The sequence below is a fragment of the Quercus robur genome, chromosome 6, assembly GCF_932294415.1.
Source record: "Quercus robur chromosome 6, dhQueRobu3.1, whole genome shotgun sequence".
Taxonomy (NCBI): Eukaryota; Viridiplantae; Streptophyta; class Magnoliopsida; order Fagales; family Fagaceae; genus Quercus; species Quercus robur.
Window position 1 is genome coordinate 49,623,407 of NC_065539.1, and position 20,994 is coordinate 49,644,400.

General features: G+C 33.4%; 2 protein-coding genes across 2 annotated transcripts; both read right to left on the minus strand.

Annotated features, from left to right (window-relative positions):
- Positions 1 to 1,146: 1,146 nt before the first annotated feature.
- LOC126690328 (F-box/kelch-repeat protein At3g23880-like) lies at positions 1,147 to 2,386 on the minus strand. The gene is made up of 2 exons (XM_050385435.1): positions 1,942 to 2,386; positions 1,147 to 1,574 (listed from the first exon to the last, which is right to left on the minus strand). Exons 1-2 carry the CDS (start codon positions 2,384 to 2,386, stop codon positions 1,147 to 1,149), a joined length of 873 nt encoding a protein of 290 aa, XP_050241392.1.
- Positions 2,387 to 3,592: 1,206 nt separating this feature from the next.
- LOC126689269 (endo-1,3;1,4-beta-D-glucanase-like) lies at positions 3,593 to 8,821 on the minus strand. Its single transcript, XM_050384409.1, has 7 exons — positions 8,560 to 8,821; positions 6,929 to 6,950; positions 6,401 to 6,527; positions 5,900 to 5,990; positions 5,695 to 5,784; positions 5,108 to 5,208; positions 3,593 to 3,939 (listed from the first exon to the last, which is right to left on the minus strand). Exons 1-7 carry the CDS (start codon positions 8,705 to 8,707, stop codon positions 3,799 to 3,801), a joined length of 720 nt encoding a protein of 239 aa, XP_050240366.1. The 5' UTR covers positions 8,708 to 8,821; the 3' UTR covers positions 3,593 to 3,798.
- Positions 8,822 to 20,994: the final 12,173 nt, after the last annotated feature.

Consider the following 20,994-nt stretch of genomic DNA (forward strand, 5'->3'; position numbering starts at 1 on the left):
ATTATACCCCTATTAATTTACTAATTCAATTTTTTGATAAATTTGTTTAAGGGTAATTTTGAAAACTCATACATTTTTAAAAGGTAGACAAGATAATAAATGGTGTTCCCTTAAAAAGTTTGACTTTTCAAACAGGATAAACAAAGTGGAACGGAGGGAGTAATTATCTATTCAAATTTATTTATTGATAAACTATTACTTTGTCGCAAAAAAAAAAAAAAAAAAAAAAAATACTTGAACTGATAAAAAAGAAGAAGAAATTACATAACTATTAATGTATTTCCTATTGGTCTTGAAAAGAGTATAAAGGGATCACTATTATTGCTTTTGTTGTAGTAACTACTGTTGGGTGCGTGAGATGGGTGTAGTAATATGATGATCAAGGGAAACCTAAACTCTAGCACCCTTGGTAGATATGGATTTCAAATAAGGGAGATGTTAAGGATACTAATGAAAAAAAAAAAAAAAAAAAAGGTGTTACAAACCTAGCTAGATCTGTTGAATTTGCAAGCTACATGAAGGCATATATATGAGTCCATCCTCAAGAAATTAATTGGGTGTGTTATGTAACATGCAATGGAAGATTTCATATAAAATAAGAAGTGCATGAAAAAGAATTTAGACCCCCATAAGGGTTCACCTCCTTAAAATCTTTGCTAAGGTTGCTCTCAATATACACAACCTTGTAAGCTTAATTAATTTAAATGGTGACCCCTCACCAAAAATAAATAATGCAACATATGCACTTTAAACCATAAATAAACACAATAAATGAAGTAACCTTTTTTTTTTTTTTTTTTTGAGAAAGAATAAATGAAGTAACCTGAAACAACATATATTAATTAATTTAATACCATGACACGATAATACTACAACTATTAAAGTTTTTGATAATACTAAATACTTATCTAAAAACTAACATTAATTAGTATTCTCCTCACATCTTCTACTAATTAAACAAAAAAAATAAGCCTAAATCCTGCCATTGTTTTTCCTTCTTTTGTTGGACTTCCAAAATGAAGTTGAAAATTGGAGTAAACCTCTTCTAAATATATTAAACCTTGCGAACGTTGACAATGATCTCATCTTGTTTTTGCACTTGTTCTCTCTTTTCTGCCTTTTCCCATCACTGTTGTGATCTTGTGCTCATAAGGGACCCATCAAATTCTTTTGATTCTGTGTTTCTAATTTATTATTGTGGTGAGAAAGGTTTAACCTTTGCTCATCATATGGAAGAACCATACTCTCCACATTATATACACACAGTCCAAAACAATCTGACTCTATATTTTGAATCACAGTTCTTTTAGAATTATTTAGAAGATTGTAGATGACTATTTTCTTAAGGTTCACCTCCATTAAAACATCACCGTTATTGGTGAAACACAATGGCCTCAAATGCCCCTCAACATTGGGAATGACAAACAATTTTTCCCAAGATTCTTCCACCCCATATTTCTTCATTACCCAAGTCTCAAGGTGGCTTCCATTGGGATCGTATGATAGAGAAAGGCATCCACCTAAAACCCCCAGCTCAAACTCTAAAACCCCCAACTCAAACTCTGAATATTTATCTAACATGCAAGGTAATGGCAACTCATAGAAGTGTTCTTTAGCCGGATCAAAATAAACCAGTGCCACTTATAAAGATTTAGAATTGACTTCCGTATTATATTCTTCACGGCGAAGAACCCAATGGGGAGCTCCATTCAAAGTAACCCCTTGTGTGCTAGAATCAAAATTGTAAGGAAATCCATTGTCATCAATTTTTTTCAAAGTATTGGTCCTGAAAGAGTAGGTAGAGATGGAAAAATATTTAAGAGCATCATAATAATCGCTGGGTGAGACTGTTGGACTTGCTGTATGAGATACCAACACAGCCTTGTAATCATCAGAGGAAGAATCATAACCAAGTCCACACGAGTAAACCACAATAATGACCCGTAATATCATAGTCTAATTCAAACATATCATGTGTACCAGAAGATGGGTTCCACAGATAAAGATAAAAACGATAATAAACAAGTAACAAATTGTTGCAAGAGCCCAAGATATCTGGGGTTTCTCTTCCAAAAATAAACAAGTCGAGAGATTTCGTTTCAAGCATGAAGCCATTGTAATCTATGATATTAAGCCAGGCGGAGAAGGCACGAGAATTTATATCTTTGCATTGCTCAATGCAGCCGCATCTCCAAAGGGTCATGTTGTCGTTAGGCTCGTTGGCGCTGTCATAGCGTGCTTTGGCAAACTCAGAGCTTGAAATCAAAGAACACCATGTTTTGCATACGGACTTAAATCGCTGTAGAGATTTGACGGGGAGTCTTTTTAGTACGTCATGCACGATGTCCTCTGGAATGTTTTGTGAAAAAAATCTTGGGTTTTCCATGATTTTCAAGAACCTGTTTGTGAAAGGTTACTAGATTTTTGTTTTTTTTTTTGGTCTTCTTATATGGTTGATGCTAGGGTTTTTTCTCCATTTTATATGGCGGCGTTGTAACTTTTAAGGCCAAGAATCGTTATTTGTTTGGGCCTTTTTTAATTGGGTTGACTTCCTTAGTAGTTTAACAGGCTGAAGATATAAAGCTAAATCCAATTACATTATACGTAACAGCCCATGGATGCATATGAAAGCCCATTTAAGTAGTTTCAGCTGGGTCCCACATTTTTCAGTGGATCCCGTACACTATTCACAAAACTCGCAAATATTTTTTCCAGTAAAAACAACTTCAAAACTAGATTCCATAACACTATTTACACATTTAAAAATTATTTTGCTACAGTGTTTTTAGTTTTTAATTTTCAGTAATAAGTGGTATCCAAACACATCCTTATTCTCATCCTTGATAGGGGCTATATTTGATTCTTATTTTGATTCTATCTTAATATTTGAAAGGTTTATCAACTATTGGAGAAATTATAAGGTCCTCATGATGGACAAGTGACGTAGTCCACCATTCCACTAAAAGACTCTCATCTGTTTAAAATTGTTGAGTTAGAAAATTTTTTTAAACAGAAATTAATTACTGACTCAATAATTTTAAACAAATGAGAGTTTTTTAATGGAATGGTGGACAAGTGACGTGGTTTACCAGAGACTGTATAATTTCTCCAATTATTGGCCACCCAACCATGGTGGATGGGGGTTTGGCCCAATAACCCATGGGCCACCAGGGGTCTTTGGTCAATGTTGAAGGCCCCACCCTGACAAACCCAACATAAATCCAACCACTTTTATTGCCCCACTTGGTAACAAACATGATTAATTAGGGACACTAGGGGCCGTTTGGTAAGAGATTTTTAGTAACGATATTTCTATATTTTGGAAATACATATATGTGAAAAAGTATAAAAATAAGTGTAATGTTGTTTAAACACTGAAAACTGTTGTTTAAACAAATGGTAACAAATAGCCCTATAACCTCCAAGAACCTATGATTTGGGACACTTATGTCATGTCCTACTGTGGCAAAACATTAAGAGACCTTCCAAGGATGAGACAAGACTTGGCAGAATCTTTGGCCATTTATACAGCCTCAGAGGCAATACAAAGAAACCCACCGCGCACAAAGTACACACTTTGCTCTCACTAGTATAGTAGTACAACCATGCTTTCAGATAAAGTTTGCAACTTTTACCAATTATTCACAAATTGATTTGATCAGACTATTACATATTACATATTGAAGTTTTATTACTCCCAAACATTTGGAAAGAACAATATTAGACTAAGGTACACACTGTAACTCATATAATAATATAAAACCCAGGCGTAGCACAAAAGTAGCTAATTTGACATTGTCACTTAATATACTTGGCAAACCAGTCCAACAGGTTCTGATGGGCCTCCTCAGCAGACTTCACAGCTACTTCATCTTCATCCTCGTACCTAGTTGTCCACCCATGTGAGACTTTTGGAAATATCTTGACATAGAAATCCACCTGAAAAGAATCAAACATTATTTGATTACTATCAAATGGAAAAACTAGGAAAACATTAGAGAAGGTAACACCAAAATAGCTTGATTGCACCAACAAACTATAGCCTCAATATGGAAGATTGGCCTAAGTTAGTTAAAAGGTATTTAAAGGAAAAAGGCAGATCACCATGATGAATATCTGTTTATTGTTTAAAATGATTTAATAACATTAACTAGCCAAAACCAAAGATTCTATGATCACATCATCAAAACCAAAGCCAAAGATCCATCATCAAATGCAAAAATTGGGAGAACATGGGAAAAAGTTACACTAATATAGATTGATTGCTGATTGCTAAGAAAACTATAGCCCTAGTAAGAAAAGATTGACCTAAGTTAAGGTGTTTCAAGGACAAGATGATGAATCACCATGATGAAAATTTATTTGTTTGATTGAAAAGATTTGACACATTAACGCCGGCCAAAATGGGCATTTACCCCTAATTTAAAAACTATGTAACAAAATGCCCTTGTTTTTTAACCTCAAAGATCCATCAAATCAGGGGTAAATACCCATTTTCCCCTACTTAGCCTGCCCCAACCTATATGTTTACAACAAAAGCCCAGCTCAAAGATGCCTTAACATTAGTAGCCAAAATGCCACCAAAGAAGAAGTCATGATATAACAGAGGATAAGGCAAAAGATTCATGTAACCAATTTCATGTTTTGAAAACTTTTGTTACATAGAAGAAATACGTGCAGTTAGCTTGCCAAAAATTGTAATTTATCAAGCCAAAAATCTTATCCCAATGCAGGAGGGATCTAGAGATATGGCATGAGCATGCTTCAGCCAGCGCCTGGCCACATAACACAAGATTAGTAGGGTGAACACTCTATTACCATTCATTCTTTCATCTAGAAAACCAAGAAAAATACTCTTGAGATGAAACTAATGCTAAAAGTATGAAATTTAGGCTAAAAGGATCATAGTTATGTTCCAAATATTCCAATACGTAAAAATTAAATGCAGCCAGTCAACCCTCAATAGAAGAATGATGAACCGGCATTGTTACCAAAATGTTATTATCTAAGAAGAAGAAAAAATCATAACCAGAAAAGGTTGAGGTATATAAAATAATGTAACAGCTAAGCACTGTAAAGAAGCACGGTAAGGATTTGATCTTCCTACCTTAGATTGAGAAGTTAAGGCCTCATCATATTGTTTCAAGAGTTCGGGTGGAGCAATATGGTCAATTTCAGCTCCTAGTACTGCAATGGGAACCTTAACACCTGAAATCAATCCCCAAATACCAGTTAACTATGACACAAAATTGTTATTTTTTTTTCTTCCTTGTACTTGTACTCTTACTAGAAAATAGATAAATTTAGCAAGTCCTGGTCTGCAAGCAACTTGATTGTAGAAAAAAAAAATATTGGAACAAGAATTGATTTACATTTTACAACAACCAGGGGAAATGCAAAATTATGACAGAAAAGGAGTTATGTAAGATTAAATCATTGTAAACCTGCATGCCAATAGCAAAAAATATCCTTTGACCTCGAGAAAGGAAAGAAGCAAACTTACAAAGTCAGGTACTTGTGATTACTAATGACTTCCAATATTTTAATTGCTAAAGTTTAATAAGAGCTAGAAGTTTTTTCTTGAGAGTCCTTCAAAAGACACTGTTACATTCTGAAATTGCAAACTAACAATCTAGCGAAACTAATATAAAGCTCTTGAAAAAGTTATGCAATGGGATCCATTCAAATCCATACCCTTGATATCATCCACTGTTACCCATGCAGGATGTAATATCACTGCAGCTTGGATAAGTTCAACTTTTGAAAGTTCAACCACAACCTTACCTGAGCAGTGAGAAGAATGTAAAATTTCAAATGTCAGAATTTTTTTCAAGCAATAAAATGCTGTATAAAGTTACAAGAAAAGAAAGACAAGAAGAATTAATAGAGAAAAACTCACCACCCCAGCAAAAGCCTGCAGCCCCAACTGAAGAAGCACCTTTACTTTTCAAAGTTTCAATTATTGGCTTTGCCTCTTCAAATCCTTTATCCTATAGAAATAATAATTGAGCTTCAGATACTATTAGTGAAAACTGAAATTTGCATAGCAATATGTAGAAAACTGCGATATTAGGGTCAGTGGGTCACCAATTTTAACCCAGGTCACAGAAAGTGGACACAGCCAACTAGTTCAATAATTTATGAAGTATGAACCATATGTTGCTTACAGCAATAACAATAAAGCAATTGTACAGCTGAATTCATACACATATTCAGACAGCCTAACATGCAAAATACCAAACCCCACAATGGAGGCCTTCAGAATATAATCTCAAATGAAAATGTAGCAATACATTCAAGTTTCACAAAAGGTTCACTGTGACAAAAAAAATTTCTCTTTGATAAGTAAAAAACAAACTTATAAACAATTTCCAGGCAAAAATTAAAATCTAGAACCAACCGTTCCATGATCCTTCAACCAAACTTCTAGAGGATTATTAGCAATATCTTCGAGCACAAAGGGTTCTCGTATGAAGTCAGGAACTACCACATAATATCCAGCAGCTGAAACCTTGTCTGCAAGCTTCCTTTTATATATAAAGCAGCTAACATTAGTTTCAGAAGCTAAAAAAAGCACAAACTCACAATGTTGATTATTTGTGACTGTCTTTATGAACATGCATGAGAGATCACAACTTCACTTTTTTAGTGGAAAAATTATGATTGTTGCACTTATTATTCAAAGCAACATAATATAGCTTTGAATAGACAATTACACGCTAGTATTTGAAAGTGTATTTGACCAAGTTAGGCCAGCTAAATTTCAGAGTGATGGGTTTAAATTTTAACAAATATATTGCCACCTAAACGAAAAATCGCAATGTAAGTTATGCCTTACATACAGAATGACTTGTTAAAAACAGCATAATCTGATGGACTAGGCAAAATTCATAAACTAAACGAAGAAAAGAGAGAGAATTAAGCATACCTCAATTTTGGAGCTTCATATCCTGCAGGAAAAATCAAACACAAAAAGTTGGAACATGATAGTGGTAATGAATTAACATAGCCAATAATTGTTCAACAAGAATTTCACCACTTCCATATTAATTTTCGATACCCAACCAAGCCCAGAACAGAAAAACAAATAAATAGTATAAAAACAATAAATAAATAAATAAGCATTTTTTTTTTTACGTGAATGCCTAAAACAAATACACTTGTGACTAAAAGTCTCTGTCTCTCTGATAAATTATACAGGGGAGGGTTTGGATTTTGGAGCACTTAATCTCTCATTTTAATCCTATAACAAATTACCAATTCTCTTTTGAAACAATAAGAAATGATGAATTTAATTATTTACAATATTATTCTAAGTTCTCACACTCTGGTTACTAGTAAGGAGAAACAGAAAAGGAACTAATTTAATATATATAATAGGACTAGATTCAAATACTTAAACTTTTAAATTAAGTAATGTATCACTATATAGTATTATGAGCCGTAATAGTTAAACATTGTGTACAAGACAATTGAAATCGTGTTATATAATTATAAAATTGTGTTTTCAAAATATGATTTCACCGTCTCATAATTATAATTGAAATTGTATTTTCAAAATGCGGTTTCAGCTCAAATGTGTAACTCATTGTGTGTAACAATAATTAGCACAATATTATATTAAGGAGTATTGTATATGTTAAGGAGTGTTGTTACAGACAAAATTCCCTTTAAATTAGTTTGGAGAAAAACTTTTCAAACTCCTCTTATATATTTTTATTAGATGTGAATTTTGAAATTCTAACCGTTGAATTGCATTTTCTTTATATTCTTAGTACACATGTCAAATTTCATTCAAATCGAATATTATTATTTTCTTTCAATCAATATACTTATTATTTATGCATAATTTTATACCACAAAAACTTGAAATATAAACATTTGATTGATGACATAAATATTGATATTTAATCTTTTTGAAATTTTGTAAGTATAGAGAATATAATAAAAACATATATACAATCTAATGGTTGAATTTTAAAATTTTATATTCAATAAAAAGATATATGAGAAGTTTGGAGGGTTTTGAAGAGAAACATTTTCCTATTGTTACCAGATGATCTCGGTAACACTCCAATCATTAGGAAAATAATACTCATATTTTGAAGCAACATACAGATTAATGAAGATAAAATATGAACCTCTGATACTAATAGAAATCTTTTTTTTTTTGTTTTGGGTTCTCTCCAGAATTTCCAAGGATCAGGAATTTCGAAGGCCCCTATGTTATCACAGAATTTCCAAGGATCAGGAACTTCCATTTCTGAATGATTACTGGAGGTGCTAATCAATTTACCGCCAGATTCATGTATATATAACCCAATTATTCATTAACCATAAAAGTCAACGCCTAGGTTACAGTTTGGAGTGAAAAACCAATAACTTTTCACAAAATATTTTACAGCTACTTACTGAGGTGACAAATTCTTAATAGTAGATTATAAAATGATGTATGTAATGGATCTATACTAAAACTAATAAAAACCCAACAGTTGTGAAAATTATTGCCTTGGAAAAAAGTGAGTAAAGAAGCCAAGTATCAAAGAAACGTGCAAGTACCAAAGATGTCAGAGATGAGAATGATGGCATGCTTGGCATTAGGGGAGCCAGTGACATAGGTGCTGAGACCACAGAGTTGTTCAACATGGCCAGCTCCAGCACTTGGGTCTAAAGTTGGTGGGTTAGAGCAGCACTGATGTCCTGCCATCCTTCTTCTTATTTGATCAGCTGAGCAGCACAGACAGTCAAACACAAAAAAGTCACAAACACAAACACAAACACACTCTCCACAATCTTTGAGGTTGTGAGATTTTTGTAAAGAAATAAGGGTTGATAATCATATATAGATGTCACTCGGGCCACCACCTGGTCTGCCCAATAGGTCGTGTACTGTCATCTATTAAAAAATATTTTATATCAAATAATACCATTTTATTAGTATCAAAATTTAATAAATGAAATATATGTGTACAAAAATAACTATTCATTAATATATCTTTCAATTATTAGTGTGATTTAGTTATTTTTTACTGATATATATCACATTTATTAAATTTTAATATCACAAACATGATATTTTTTTAATACCAAACACCTTCACGCCATCAATGACGTTACACATGAATTGGACCATTTATTATTATTATTATTATCAAAGTTCGTCATTCATGTTAATGATTGTCAAGTTTGAGTACTTATTTGTCTATTTTTGTACAGTTTTAATTTACTTCTTTTTTTTCTTTCCTCCAATCTTCACTATTTTTTTTTTTTTTGGTAGTTCTTGTTTACAAGAAAAGGGGACTATTTATTATGGGTCATATTAGCAGATATCCTTGAGGCAATTTTTAATAAATCATAATAGGAAAGTTTTGACACTACTTTCATAAGAAATATAAAAAATTGTCAACAACATTTATTATTTTATCATTCTTCCAATAAAATGTTTCTAAAAATAGCTCCTAAACCAATGCTCATTGGTTAACATTTCCCATTTACTATTACCACTTTGTACTTTACCAATCACAACTTGTTATGTGTGATTTGGGCCACAACTTGTTATGTGTGATTTGGGCCACCCTACTAGTCTTGCAATGGGTCATGTTGTGTCATCTCTCATGTCACTACTGATTTTATATAAGAATATGTAGGTCACCCCTAAATGGTTAAACATGCATTAAATTCAAATATAAGTTCTTTTAGGATTATATCACATATCATATTTTTTGCGTATGATTTTTTCCACAACATGATAAGATGGTTGATTATAAACGGTGGACAGTCACTTTGAACTTATCATTTTTTTTTTCCCATCACCCACAATCAACCATCTCGTAGCAGTAACCCCACAACAGTATACCAATATCAATTAGTACCAAAACATTTTGTTCTTCTAGCAAAACTGAAACGGTCTATGGTATGAAATTAATAGGACCAAATTGACAAAAATAAAATTTATGGGATCAAAATGACAATTGACCAAACTTAATTGATGTAATTTGCATTTTTGTTTTCTTTTTTTTTTTTTTTTTTGCACGTCAAGTCAACTGATGATAATTACGACATGGTAAAAGAACTTATTACAAATTTACTCCAATCAATTATGCATTTTACCTAATCATTCACTTAAAATTTTATTTTGATACCCAAAATAAAATTATTAATTTGATGTTTCGTTGAAGACATCTCCTTTGCCAAGAATTTTGGAATTAAACTACCAAATCTTAGCTAAAATCACTTTTTTCATTTACCAACAATGTTTTTCTACAAGAGCCAGATTATTTATTTTTAATAATTCAACAGTTACAATAGGGAGATTTGAACATTGAATCTCTCTATTAAAAATATTAGGAGGTGTTAATTAGTTGAAGTACAAAATTGGACCTACACAACTAATAAAAGTAAAGTGTTGGTAATAATATGAGAGTACTGTGAGTGTGCTAAAAGCCTAAAAGGAAGAAGTTCCATAGTTGGGGTTAATTATATAGAATAAGGGCTAAATTTGACAGCAAATTTTGTTGTAGTTTAAAATTACAACTTTACTCAATACTTTTTTATTGGATGTAAATTTTGAGAAATCTACTGTTGAATTACATTTTCTTCTTATATTCTTTATGTTTGCAAAGTTTTCAAAAGATTAAATATCAATAGCTATGTCATCAATCAAATGTTTAAATTTTAATTTTTTGTAGTCTAAAATTATGCATAGAAATAAGTTTATAGATCGAATAGTAAATAAAATCCAACTGGTAGAAAATTTTACATGTGTGTTAAGAACATAAAGAAAATGCAATTCAACGATTAAATTTTCAAAATTTGTTGTCATGTTAATTTTTTAAGTGAGAGTTATAACTTTAAACTACAATCAAATTTGTAACCAAATTTTGTCCATAAAATAATATTAATTAACATATAATTAGATTATTTTACACAAAATATAAATATTAGTTTTGTTTTTCCTTCCTATAGTAGAAACTTAAAGCACAAGGTCATTCTAGGAGATTTGATCATCCTTTAGATTGGCTAATTAAAATTGATGAGACCAATAGAGTATAGAGTCATAGAGTGTCACTAATTTTATTTTGTTATTTTTTTTTTTTTTTGAAAGCTGACCATTCTATTAGTATCATCAAACCGAAAGGAACAGGCTAACGAATAACTATAACAACAACAAATAGAAAATACAAATAAAGCAAACCAACTCAACTATCTTGTATTCTAGTTATAATAACAACAAAACAAGTAAGACAAACACAAATAAAACGAATCAACTCAAATCTCAATATCAGAATCCGTCTTAACCACCCCGCCCCCCCAAAAACAAAAAAAAAAAATATATATATATATATATATATAAAATAAAAAAAAATAAAAAAAAATAAAAAAAAAAAACAGAAAGGAAGAAGAACATGGATAGAAATAGAATTTTATGAATGCGGGCCAAAATAATTATAATAAAAAATATAAAATTGAATCAATTTAATAGTATCATATAAGAAATATGAAGAGTTTGGGAGGGGGGTTAACCATATTTCTTTTGAAAATTTTAGGTAAATTTAGAGGTAAAAATCTAATATTTAAGAAGTTTGGAGGACCAACCATATATTTTTTGAAAAATTTAGGAAGCTTTAGGGGTAATTTTATAAAATTAGAAAAGTTTGGACGGGCCACCCTTCTAAGTGGTCCGCCCCTGAGAAGAAGAAGCCAAATTGGAACAAATAACGAAATAAAAATGAATTCTTAAAAAGTGAAAGAAACACATAATGTTTGTGATTATCATTTTTTTTTTCCATCATCCACAATCAACCATCTCATAGCAGTAACCCCACAATAGTATACCAATATCAATTAGTATCAAAACATTTCGTTCTTCTAGCAAAACTGAAACGGTCTATGGTATGAAATTAATAGAACCAAATTGACAAAAATAAAATTTATGGGATCAAAATGACAATTGACCAAACTTAATGAATGTAATTTGCATTTTTGTTTTCTATTTTTTTTTTTTTTTTGCACGTCAAGTCAACTGATGATAATTAAGACATGGTAAAAGAACTTATTACAAATTTACTCCAATCAATTATGCATATACCTAATCATTCACTTAAAATTTTATTTTGATACCCCAAAATAAAATTATTAATTTGATGTTTCATTGAAGACATCTCCTTTGCCAAGAATTTTGGAATTAAACTACCAAATCTTAGCTAAAATCACTTTTTCCATTTACCAACAATGTTTTTCTACAAGAGCCAGATTATTTATTTTTAATAATTCAATAGTTACAATATGGAGATTTGAATATTGAATCTCTCTATTAAAAATATTAGGAGGTGTTAATTAGTTGAGGTACAAAATTGGACCTACACAACTAATAAAAGTAAAGTGTTGGTAATTGTGGAGACTTTTTGCCTCAGCTCGGCCAATAGCTTGCTTGTAACCAATTTTGGCTTGAATCCCACATCGAAGGAAAACCCCCCCACTTGCTGCCTTATAAGCTGTGAAGCTAAGGGAGTAGTGTATCACCAAGCATCTGATCAGAGGCTTGGTGGTACACTACTCCCTTAGCTTCACAGCTTATAAGGCAGCAAGTGGGGGGGTTTTCCTTCGATGTGGGATTCAAGCCAAAATTGGTTACAAGCAAGCTATTGGCCGATAAAGGCTAAATTTGACAGCAAATTTGGTTGTAGTCTAAGACTACAACTTTACTCAATACTTTTTTATTGGATGTGAATTTTGAGAAATCTACTGTTGAATTACATTTTCTTCTTATATCCTTTATGTTTGCAAAGTTTTCAAAAGATTAAATATCAATAGCTATGTCATCAATCAAATGTTTAAATTTTAATTTTTTGTAGTCTAAAATTATGCCTAGAAATAAGTTTATAGATCGAATAGTAAATAAAATCCAACTGGTAGAAAATTTTACATGTGTGTTAAGAACATAAAGAAAATACAATTCGACGGTTAAATTTTCAAAATTTGTTGTCATGTTAATTTTTTAAGTGAGAGTTGTAGCTTTAAACTACAATCAAATTTGTAACCAAATTTTGTCCATAAAATAATATTAATTAACATATAATTAGATTATTTTACACAAAATATAAATATTAGTTTTTTTTTTTCCTTCCTATAGTAGAAACTTAAAGCACAAGGTCATTCTATGAGATTTGATCATCCTTTAGATTGGCTAATTAAAATTGATGAGACCAATAGAGTATAGAGTCATAGAGTGTCACTAATTTTATTTTATTTTATTTTTTGTTGAAAGCTGACTATTCTATTAGTATCATCAAACCGAAAGGAACAGGCTAACTAATAACAATAACAACAACAAATAGAAAATACAAATAAAGCAAACCAACTCAACTATCTTGTATTCTAGTTATAATAACAACAAAACAAGTAAGACAAACACAAATAAAACGAATCAACTCAAATCTCAATATCAGAATCCGTCTTAACCACCCACCACCCCCCCCCCCCCCCATAACAAAAAAATATATATATAAAAAAAAATAAAAAAAAAGTAAAAAAAAATAAAAACAGAAAGGAAGAAGAACATGGATAGAAATAGAATTTTATGAATGCGGGCCAAAATAATTATAATAAAAAATATAAAATTGAATCAATTTAATAGTATCATATAAGAAATATGAAGAGTTTGGGAGGGGGGTTAACCATATTTCTTTTGAAAATTTTAGGTAAATTTAGAGGTAAAAATCTAATATTTAAGAAGTTTGGAGGACCAACCATATATTTTTTGAAAAATTTAGGAAGCTTTAGGGGTAATTTTATAAAATTAGAAAAGTTTGGACGGGCCACCCTTCTAAGTGGTCCACCCCTGAAGAAGAAGAAGCCAATTTTTTTTTTTTTTTTTTTTTTTTTTGATAAAGAAGAAGAAGAAGAAGCCAAATTGGAACAAATAACAAAATAAAAATGAATTCTTAAAAAGTGAAAGAAACACATAATGTTTGTGATGTTACCTCAAATGTGACCACATCTAAGCAAAAAAAGTCTAATAAAAAAGAGAGATATTTATAATTTGGGGAACCAAATAACCAAATGTATATTCTTAGAACTTAAATATGAAGAAAAGGAGAATATGAAAAGATTGAGAGAAATTAACGAGACAAATTGGCTAATAAATTGAAAATAAAAGAGAAAAAGGATTATCTACATGGCATTAGGAAAAAGGAAGGAGAAAAAGAAACTGTTTTTTTTATTTGTAATTTAAGTGTTTAATTACAACATGTATATCATAACTTGTAACTTTTATTATATATTATATTATATGATATGAAATCGTTCTCAAAAAAAATATTATATGATATGAATCAGTTGAAAATGCATGTGATTAACATAAAATTTTGATTTAAAGGTCTAAGTCAAGAATGAATCTAGACAAATGGTAGTCAATATTCGCAATGACATGCCGAATGGAGTGAGGGTGTAATAGTCTATATAGACTACTTTAAGTTTAAGGAGGGCCCCTGAACTCAAACATCACTCTACCTTGAATGATGGGTCAAAACTCCAACCATAAGCATTATTTAATAAGCAGATGAGTAATTTGGGAATCCCGTGCAAATTGGACTCAAAAGTGGACTGTACTAATTAAAGTGATAAATTTACTAATTTCTTCTTTGAAAAAAGTAATTTTATAGTTGTACAGGGATTTAAATCCTGAAGGCTGTGTTAGAAGCAGTAAAAAGTGCCGAAGTCTCCGCTAGAAGCACTAGAAGGTTTTACAGATCGTAGTTGAGTTACAAAGCTCTTAGAGAATCTATCTACTTAATTGCTATTGACCTTACCTCTCTTCTTGTTTTCTATATTCTTGTTTTGGATTGAAGGAAGTGGCTGACCATACAATGAATGAGTGGTCCCTTGACATGTGCCTGTATACCGTTAGGCAAACAAATATGTTAATATTTTAGCTGACGGTGGAAGGATACAACATACTAAAAGTGCATAATCAGTGTACTATTTTTGTATTTTACGTTCTATTTATTTGATTGTAAAATGTTTTACAATAAATATTTACAGCACTTTACCGGCTTCATTATAAAATTTGACCAATCAAAAAAAATGTTTTTTGCTATGCTAACTATAAAATCATTTGTAAAATGTTGTAAAAAGTATTATCTTTATAAATTTGGTAAAACATTTTATAAAAATACACAAAGGCTCTCCCCCATCTAATGATTGGGTCATTGGTCTAATATAATTCGGTGTTGACAATTCGACAGCTAAAACTGCTAGTATTGGCTTTTGATCACCAAACCTCCGACACTGACAGCTATGGTGATTGAGCCACTAGTTTTTGTGGTTTGTATTTGAAAATTTTACAATTCACACTAAATATTTGAAAATATTTTATTGAAAATGTTTTAGAAAGTGAAACAAACAGAGCTTTGAGGTGAATAATTTTATATTGCTACATTCCAACTCCCAACCCCTAATTTTTGTAATCATTTTTTTTAATGCACCTTCCATTAGCATTAAATAAAATCTGGGCCATGTTACTTGCTAGCAAGTGTTCTAAAGGGACATGTTAAGAATAATGAATATTTAATTATGAATTGTAATATATAAGACCGTCACGAGACAATTTCATCAAACATTTCTCTTACATGTGGGATTCACATGCATGGAAACCAAAAATATTTTAAGAACGATATCTTTATAAGACATCTTTATAAGACCATCTCATAAGATAATTTTTCATTTTTTTTAAGAGAGTTTTAATATATAGCGTCCATTTCTAATAATAGCTATTTATCATCAAATAAAGATATCAATTGGTTTTTGGAGTAGGCAGAGATTGAACCATAAATCTCTTATTCAATTATTAGAGACTTTATTAGTTGAGCTAACTAGAACCCACAATTTTTCATTAAAGATGATTGAGTAGTTTCTTGCTAATGCTAGCTATGGTCTAGAATAAGGATTTCTAATGTAAATACTTTTTAAAGTCATATATTTTAGATCTTATTTTATATGGCAATTATTTGGGTATCAAAAGATTCTTCTTTTTTGAGAGCATATCCAATATCTTCAAATGTTAAAAAGTAGATAGAGAGAGAGGAGTTATTTTATCAATTTTTCACAAGTTGATGTTTTCTAGTTGAACACAAGAATAGAAAATGTTATCCTTCATTATAATTTATATACCTTTCTTTTTAGATATAATATATATGTTTGATCCGCAAACCTTTCTTTTTTAAAACTACATCACTATCTTACTCATTTCACGAGTTGATGTTTTTTTTTTTTTTTTTCTTTTTTTTGAGGGAAAGTTTCAACCTATGGCGTTCGTTTCTGATAATAGCTCTTTATCATTATACCAAGACACCAATCAGTTTTTGATGGAGGCGGGAATTGAACTCCAGATCACTTATACAACCATCAGAGATTTTACCAGTTGAGCTAACTGGAACCCACACAAGTTGATGTTTTCTAATTGCGCATAAGAATAGAAAATGTGATCCTTCATTATAATTTATAAACCTTTCTTTTTTTATACTATATATATGTTTGATCCTTCACCACAAGCCTTTCTTTTTTAAAACTACATCACTATCTTACTCATTTCACAAGTTGATGTTTGTAATTGCGCACAAGAATAAAAAATATAATCCTTCATTATTGTAAGGACTCGATTTGTAACGACCCAAAATGATACTGGGTTCACACGTAAATAGGCCCAAACAATATCATTTATAGAGCGTGGGTTTGGAAGGCTGGGCCTTGGTCACCGGACGGTGGTTAGTCGTGGTGTTCATACAGAATTAAATCGTGTTCGCTCAAGGAGTCTTTCTCCTAGAGGCAGACTGGGAGGCTCTGGTTTTTTGGCCTTTTTTCCTAGCCCCTTCTCCCGGATTGCTTGTTCCTCTTTTTATATTAGCCTGTATTCCTTATCCTTCGTCCACGTGTAGGATCGACTTTTTCCAAGACTGATACTTGTCCCATCAGCCCATACCCAAAGTGGTTGGGGGTGGTTGTAAAAGTTGAAGAGCATGGCTCTGTCAGGTGCAGAATGCTTTATTGCAGTTCTGGCAGCCTTTTACTTGTGCTGTTTCCGCACTGTGATCACTCTTCCTTTTAGGGGCATTTATGGCATGCTGAGCAGGAGCTCGTCCTCGGCCCTTTCCTTAGGCCATCCTCGACTCTCATGGTGCGTCATCGGCCTTGTATCTCCTCGGCGCAGGCCCTGAGCCTTAACATGAAAATGGGCTGGGGTCACAAATTCTCTGGCCCCACAATAGCCCTTCAAAATCTTGCTATCCGACCTCTTGGTCGGAGAGGAGGGTTTTGGTGATGCCACATTTTTATTGTGGTTTGCTTAGATCTACCCTTCATCAATGCGGGTGTCTCTTCATCTATCTAGGAAACACGTCGGACTACGAGACATTCCTTTAAATTCATTCACGATGCGCTCTTGCCGTTTCAATGTTCGAGACGTGTCTTTAATGATTTCCCTTTACGAGACCATTTAAATCCGACGGTTATTGACGGCGCGGGGAAGTGGAGTGGGTATATTCCCGTTTACAGATTTTCTTGGAAATTTGGATAGATTAAATGCCTCCCGTTTTGTCCTTCATATAAGAAGAAAGGCAAGAGGTTACTTCTCTTACTCAGAGACCTTTTAATCCTTTTAAAGTCTGAAACCCTTAGCCTCCCCCAGAGTTTCCCTTATCTGCTCGCTTACACCTTGAATTGTGATACGTCTGAGATAGGAGCGGGAATGAAGAGACCATACCCATCCCAGAAATGCCATGTTCTTCTGAAGCTCAAAATGGCTCGGTTAGGGCAGGGATGGCAGAGACTCAAGATACTTCTCATCCTCCCTTCAGCCAAAATCCGAAGTAAGGGCTCGTCGCGTCAAACTTTTGGTGCGACTGAGCTGGGGTCACCCGTTATCAGTACCAGTCGCTCTCTTATGAGCATAGCTAACATGGCACCAGCGTGTTAGGAGTCAGGACTGACGCAGGGACAAAGTATCCCTGCTTCTTCCTCTCTTCCTTCACTGGTTCCTCCTTTTGCCTCCCCTTGTTCTTCTTTCCCATCACCAGATCCATCCTGGTACTTTTCCTTCTTCCTCTTCTTCTCCTCTTCCACCAAGGGAGGTCCTCCTCTCAATATGGGTGCTACTGGGGCAGAATTTGGAAAGACTTCGGATCAGAGCTTAAAAAGACTTCTTGTCGTTTGTTTGTTTGTTTTTTTTTTTTTTTTTTGCAATTCGTTTTCTGTATAGGCTTGTTTAAGCCCTTCATTGTACGCTGCAATACCTCTTTATATTAATAAAAGTCAACATCGCTTTATTTTGTATATTCTACCTCTTTTTTCTGAAATGGTTATGCCGTAAATAGACGTACTACCATATGACTTCTTTTTTATTTTTATAATCTAAACAATGCTTAGGGCCGAAATCCCAGTTAATAAAAAGACCTTGCTCTATGCTTATTGAAACTATCCGGCACAATAATGCCGACTTGAACAAATGATATTTAGGGAAAAAACCTTTGTTTGAGAGAAAGATGCAATTCTGTACTTATCGGGCTATTCGGCTTGATAATGCCGTCCTAAAAAAGCAATACTTAGGGCTGAAACCCCTGCTAAGGAAAAGATGTTAAGAAAAAGATGTTATTATGAACTTAATAGAGCTGTTCGGCACAACAATGCCGACCTGAGAAAGCGGTACATACCCCAAAACAGCCAAGATGACAGCTGAATACTCGGTGCGGTGTAAGAGGTAACCATCCGAGGATGGGTGGTTCAAAGGTGGACCGTCCATGGGGGCCGCCAAGTACTTAGAGTGTTTCGCCGCCTTCCTAATGGCTTTTGTAGCCTTGGTCCTTTTTTGGTATCTAGTCCGAGGACCGAGGTACGATCATGCCGAGCTCAAACGCTCGTTCGCATCAATTCCCTTAGAGCTGAGGCTCTGAGGACAGATCGAGATCTTCATTATGCCTAGGACTTAATCCGACTTTTAGTAAATGATCTTCCTGTAGGTCTGAGTAACCTAACATTATTCTTAAGTAGTTGGTTTCCCCATAGGTTTGAGTCCGAGAATCATGTAATACCTTGGTTCTGTCCAAAACTTGATTTCTAAGTAGTTGGTTTCCCCATAGGTTTGAGTCCGAGGACTATGCAATACCTTGGTTTTGTCCAAAACTTGATTTTTAAGTAGTTGGTTTCCCCATAGGTTTGAGTCTGAGGACCATGCAATACCTTGGTTCTGTCCAAAACTTGATTTTTAAGTAGTTGGTTTCCCCATAGGTTTGAGTCCGAGGACCATGCAATACATTGGTTCTGTCCAAAACTTAGTTTTTAAGTAGTTAGTTTCCCCATAGGTTTGAGTCCGAGGACCATGCAATACCTTGGTTCTGTCCAAAACTTGATTTCTTAAGTAGTTGGTTTCCCCATAGGTTTGAGTCCGAGGACCATGCAATACCTTAGTTCTGTCCAAAACTTGATTTCTAAGTAGTTGGTTTCCCCATAGGTTTGAGTCCAAGGACCATGCAATACCTTGGTTCTGTCCAAAACTTAATTTCTAAGTAGTTGGTTTCTCCATAAGTTTGAGTCCGAGGACCATGCAATACCTTGGTTCTGTCCAAAACTTAGTTTTTAAGTAGTTGGTTTCCTCATAGGTTTGAGTCCGAGGACCATGCAATACTTTGATTCTGTCCAAAACTTGATTTCTAAGTAGTTGGGGGAATTAACCCCTCGGCTATGGCGTGGGACCTTGGTTTAGGGGGGTTAGCTCCTCGGCCAAGCCCCTAGAACCATCTGTGCTGCTATCACTATGAAGCGCAGCCCCTAGTGAAGAAACGTAGCCCCTAGCGGAACTCTACGCCCACCGCTTGTGCCAACACACAAGCCTTCCCCACAGACGGCGCCAATTGTAAGGACTCAATTTGTAACGACCTAAAACGATACTGGGTTTGCATGTAAATAAGCCCAAACAATATCATTTATAGAGCGTGGGTTTGGAAGGTTAGGCCTTGGTCATCGGACGGTGGTTAGTCGTGGTGTTCGTACAGAATTAAATCGTGTTCGTTCAAGAAGTCTTTCTCCTGGAGGCGGACTAGGAGGCTCTGGTTTTTTGGCCTTTTTTCCCAGTCCCTTCTCCCGAATTGCTTGTTCCTCTTTTTATATTAGCCTGTATTCCTTATCCTTCGTCCACGTGTAGGATCGACTTTTTCCAAAACTAATACTTGTCCCATCAGCCCATACCCAAAGCGGTTGGGGGTGGTTGTAAAAGTTGAAGAGCATGGCTCTGTCAGGTGCAAAATGCTTTATTGCAGTTATGGCAGCCTTTTACTTGTGCTGTTTCCGCACTATGATCACTCTTCCTTTTAGGGGCATTTATGGCATGTTGAGCAGGAGCTCGTCCTCGGCCCTTTCCTTAGGCTGTCCTCGACTCTCATGATACGTCCTCGGCCCTGTATCTCCTCGGCGCAGGCCTTGGGCCTTAACATGAAAATGGGCTGGGGTCACAAATTCTCTGGCCCCACAATTATAATTTATAAACCCTTCTTTTTTTGATACTATATATATGTTTTTTTTAATACTATATATATATTTGATCCTTCGCCAGAAGCCTTTCTTTTTCTTTTTTAAACTACATCACTATTTTACTCATCTTTTGTGTTCAGTGGTTGTACAATGTTGATCCCATTCAAATAACTCTTCCTCTATATTAGGGAGAGACCTATCCTTTAGACTAAATGGGGCCATTCCCAACCAGCACCTATATGCAAAAAGTTTAAAATTTGGGTCAAAATTATTCCTGTTATGTTCCCTCTCAAAAAATGAAAATTAACCCTAAGAACCAAAAAATATTTAAATTAGTTAATTGACACATTTGTATTTGCCTCCCAAAACAAAATTGATATTTTACTTCTAACAAATCCCTAAAAGTTTAAAAAAAAAAAAAAAATTCATTAACCTTGATACTTTCAAAAATAATAATCTCCTATCCATAAATGCTGC

What these genes read in the sequence shown, in the direction of transcription:
- LOC126690328 (XM_050385435.1), bottom strand. Translation starts at nt 2,386, where the DNA reads ATGGAAAACCCAAGATTTTTTTCACAAAACATTCCAGAGGACATCGTG. An exon ending in ATTAGACTATGATATTACGG is followed by an intron (nt 1,575 to 1,941) that starts GTCATTATTGTG and finishes CTTGCATGTTAG; the next exon opens with ATAAATATTCAGAGTTTGAG.
- LOC126689269 (XM_050384409.1), bottom strand. Translation starts at nt 8,707, where the DNA reads ATGGCAGGACATCAGTGCTGCTCTAACCCACCAACTTTAGACCCAAGT. An exon ending in TATGAAGCTCCAAAATTGAG is followed by an intron (nt 6,528 to 6,928) that starts GTATGCTTAATT and finishes TATATATAAAAG; the next exon opens with GAAGCTTGCAGACAAGGTTT. An exon ending in TGCAGGCTTTTGCTGGGGTG is followed by an intron (nt 5,785 to 5,899) that starts GTGAGTTTTTCT and finishes CTCACTGCTCAG; the next exon opens with GTAAGGTTGTGGTTGAACTT.